The 3,943-nt window shown below is 47.0% G+C and overlaps 1 protein-coding gene across 1 annotated transcript; it reads left to right on the top strand.

Moving 5' to 3' along the window:
• The first annotated feature begins 292 nt into the window (after window positions 1-292).
• LOC121784057 (glucan endo-1,3-beta-glucosidase 3-like) lies at window positions 293-3,640 on the top strand. The gene is made up of 3 exons (XM_042182240.1): window positions 293-450; window positions 523-1,821; window positions 3,438-3,640. Exons 1-3 carry the CDS (start codon window positions 384-386, stop codon window positions 3,476-3,478), a joined length of 1,407 nt encoding a protein of 468 aa, XP_042038174.1. The 5' UTR covers window positions 293-383; the 3' UTR covers window positions 3,479-3,640.
• Window positions 3,641-3,943: the final 303 nt, after the last annotated feature.

Genomic DNA, 3,943 nt, shown 5'->3' with positions numbered 1-3,943 from the left:
TAATTTTCCTTTTTAATTTATTTCAACTAAAACGACTCATTATTAAAAATAGAAACACCTTTCTCTCTACTTTATTAGATCTATATTAGTTTACTCTCTCCACTCTAAATACAAAATAAAATTATATAAATTCTCATTCTAGTTAAATCTCTACGCTGAATAAATAACGTACGACACTTCTCATAATTCGCGCACATTCGTAACAAACATTAGTTATGTTTATTGACCAAATGTATCAAGTATGTATATGTCCATTACAAAATTAATAATAGAAATTCTAAAAATAAAACCAATAAATCTCCACTCCACCCCCAGGCCCCATCCTCCCCACACTCTCCACTGTCTCAGTCTCTCTCTAAAACAGAGAAAAGAAGCCCAGCTCGATGCATTCACCATCCGCATCAATGGCGCCAATCTTCATCCTCTTCCTCTTCCTCATCTCCGCCTCAGGTAAAAATCTCTCACCACACCTCACATTTTACACACACAATTCACTCACCTATCTCAATTTTCCCTCCACAGACGCCGCCACCGGCGCGATTGGCGTCAACTACGGCCGCATTGGCAGCGATCTACCCTCCGCCACGCGCGTCGTCCGCCTCCTGAAATCCCAACGCATCGACCGCGTCAAGGTCTACGACTCCGACCCCGCCGTCCTCAAAGCCCTAGCCGGCTCCGGCATTAAACTCACCGTCAACCTCCCCAACGAGCTCCTCTCCTCCGCCGCCCGCCGCCCCTCCTACGCCGCCGCCTGGGTGAAAAACAACATCGCCGCCTACCACCCCGCCACCGCAATCGAGGCCGTCGCCGTCGGAAACGAGGTCTTCGCCGACCCTCACAACACCACCCGCTTCCTCCTCCCCGCCATCTACAACGTTCAAAAAGCCCTAGCGAAGTACAAGCTGGATGACGTCATCAAGGTCTCATCCCCCTTCGCTCTCTCCGCTTTACAGAATTCCTACCCCGCCTCCGCCGGTTCGTTCCGCCACGATCTGGTCGAACCGATCATCAAACCCTTACTCGAGTTTCTCAAAAAAACCGGATCTCCTCTCATGATAAATGTTTATCCCTTTTTCGCATACGAGTCCAATGCTGACGTCATCCCCCTCGATTACGCGCTTTTCCGCCCCAACGCCGGCGTCGTAGACGCCGGCAACGGCTTAAAATACTTCTCCTTATTCGACGCGCAGATCGACGCCGCATTCGCGGCAATGTCCGCACTCAAATACGACGACGTTCCGATCGTCGTGACCGAGACAGGCTGGCCGTCGAAGGGCGATTCAAACGAGATCGGCGCCAGCATTCCAAACGCCGCGGCGTTCAACGGAAACCTAGTCCGCCGAATCCTAGGCGGCGGCGGAACTCCGCTCCGTCCGAAGGCGAAACTGACCGTTTTCCTCTTCGCTCTATTCAACGAGGACAGAAAATTCGGGCCGACGTCGGAGAGGAATTTCGGTATATTCTACCCGGACGGGAGGAAGGTCTACGACATTCCTCTGACAGCGGAGGGGCTGAAGGGGTACGTGGAGTCGGCCGCGCCGCCGCTGAGCGACGGGGCGAGGATGAAGACTGGGAGCGGGGAGACGTGGTGCGTCGCGAAGGGGGAAGCGGGGAAGGATAAGCTGCAGGAGGGTTTAGACTTCGCGTGTGGGGAGGGAGGGGCTCACTGCCATCCGATTCAACCGGGATCCACGTGTTTCGATCCTAACACGGTGGAGGCCCACGCGTCGTATGCGTTCAATAGCTACTACCAGAAGAATGGTCGCGCCACGTCAGCCTGCTTTTTCGGTGGGGCCGGCTCCATCGTAACGCAACAGCCTAGTGAGTTTTTTATTTCTTATTCATCAAAATGCTACTAATATTATTGCTGTTGAATTGAATTTATAGCTGTGGATGCCATAATAATTGATTGTTTCAGTAATGGGGCATACAAAATGTTGGGCTCAGTTTCTGTTATCCACTACTGTTGGATCGCAATAAATGAGACCAATATTTATTCAACTATATAAATCAATAGTTGGATCCAATTAAAAACCAGACCATTATCTTGTGAATTGGTATGGGCAAAATGGGGGTCAGGTGAATTTATGGAAAATTGAAATTAGTGCATTGGTTATAGAGAATATTGAAGATTCCAGAGAATAGATTGTGTTGTGTTTATTATAGGTAATTAAAGTGGGCGTAGGTTAGGAAGTGGGGGGAGGAGTGGCTAACATGTGCGGGGGGTGAATAATGGTGAATGAGGTGGGGGCCCACTAGCACAAGGAAAAGTGGTGGTAATTGAGTAGCACGTAATTGACGGACACACCTTTTCTGACATGTCTCATTGTCTTGTGCTACTTGAGTCTTGAGCCACCCATCTAAAAGGAATAAGTTTTTTTAAGAGTATAAATAAATAAACAAAACATTAGTTTTGGAGTATGTTTATTAACTTCTATATTAGGGCATTAGCAATGGGGCGCCCTAAGGCGCGCCCTAAGGCGCGCCCTATGGCGCGCCACGTCAGCAGTTTTATCCTCCTACCTCCCCACCTGCAGTGGGGCGCCCTAAGGCGCGCCCTAAGGCGCGCCCTATGGCGCGCCACATCATCATTTTATTTATTTGTTTAATTGATTTAAATGTTTTCAACTAACAATTAATAACGAGTAAATAAAAAGGTCGAAATAACAAACGGGGACACATTAATAAAAAAAGAAGTTACACCGTTCAACTTACAAAAAAAAAAACTAAGTCGGTGCAATTCCCAACTTCCGACGCAGTTCATCTATCAATGCCCGGAGGTATTCGGCTTCGTCGGGGTCGGTACACTTCTTGAGGGCCTTGTGCGTCTCCAACAACGTCCTCGCCATCGACGCTGTCGCCAACGACGAATACACTTCGGCTGCCTGGGGCGGGAGCATTTCCGGGAGCGGAGGTGGGGTTGCAGCGGTCGAGGATGAGGTCGCGGCCGCCTTCCCTTTGGCCTTCGCAGCCTTGACGCCGGGAGGACGTCGGGAGGACATCGGTGTGCCGGAACCGCTGTCGTCCGCAGCCATCGTCCGTGTACGCCACAATGGGGCGGACGATGGCGCGGACGATAGGCATCGGGCGCGCCATCCTCCGCGCCCTTAGTATCGGCCGCGACGATCGTCCGCGACCTATCGTCCGTATCCGCAATGGGCGCGGACGATCGATGGCGCGGACGATGCGCGCCATCGGGCGTGCCATCGTCCGCCCATTGCGGATGGCCTTAGAGCATTTAAATGTATTCTTGCAAAAAAAAAAAAGAGTGAATATTTATTTTTCAAGTCTAAAGTTTTGAATTTGAAATACTAGAATAATGCTTTGACTATACAGTATTTATTTTCTTTGTATGCTTTTGTGGTTATTTCAGTGGTATATTGATTTCTTTGATTAATTGAAGTATTTTGTTACTAATGTATTCTTGGTTCTTGTAGAGTACGGCAAATGTGCGCTGCCCTCTGGAAATGAAAATTGAAGAGAAGAAAGAGAGGGGCAATGAAACTAGAGCTCAAGTGAATTGAGAGTAATATAATTCCATTGTAGGTATAATATTATATTAATTTGCTTTTTTGGTTCCTATAATTACTACTAGTGTTACATAACTGCCTGCCCCAATCAAATGAACTTTCTTAAACTAGCTTTTCCTACTTATTTCGTATTAGTATTTCTTTATGAGCAATGCTAACACCAATAATGTGGCTAGTTACCAAAAATTTTAATTTACAATCTTAACTTTTACATTAAACTAGTATCACGCCCGTACGATGCACGGATCATTTTAATTTCTTCATATTTATTTCATTATGCGAAATAAAATTTGTGAAATGATAAACAAAAGAATATTAGACATATTCTTACTTTGGATTATACTTTTTCAATCACAATAACCCCACATGGCCACAAGAGTGCGTTTAAATGCTAACTTTTCTTTAAAATGTCA

The sequence above is a fragment of the Salvia splendens genome, chromosome 21 (genome assembly GCF_004379255.2).
Source record: "Salvia splendens isolate huo1 chromosome 21, SspV2, whole genome shotgun sequence".
In the NCBI taxonomy this organism is placed as follows: Eukaryota; Viridiplantae; Streptophyta; class Magnoliopsida; order Lamiales; family Lamiaceae; genus Salvia; species Salvia splendens.
The sequence above is the reverse complement of the archived record's forward strand: the minus strand, read 5'-3'. Positions and strand labels throughout refer to the sequence as shown.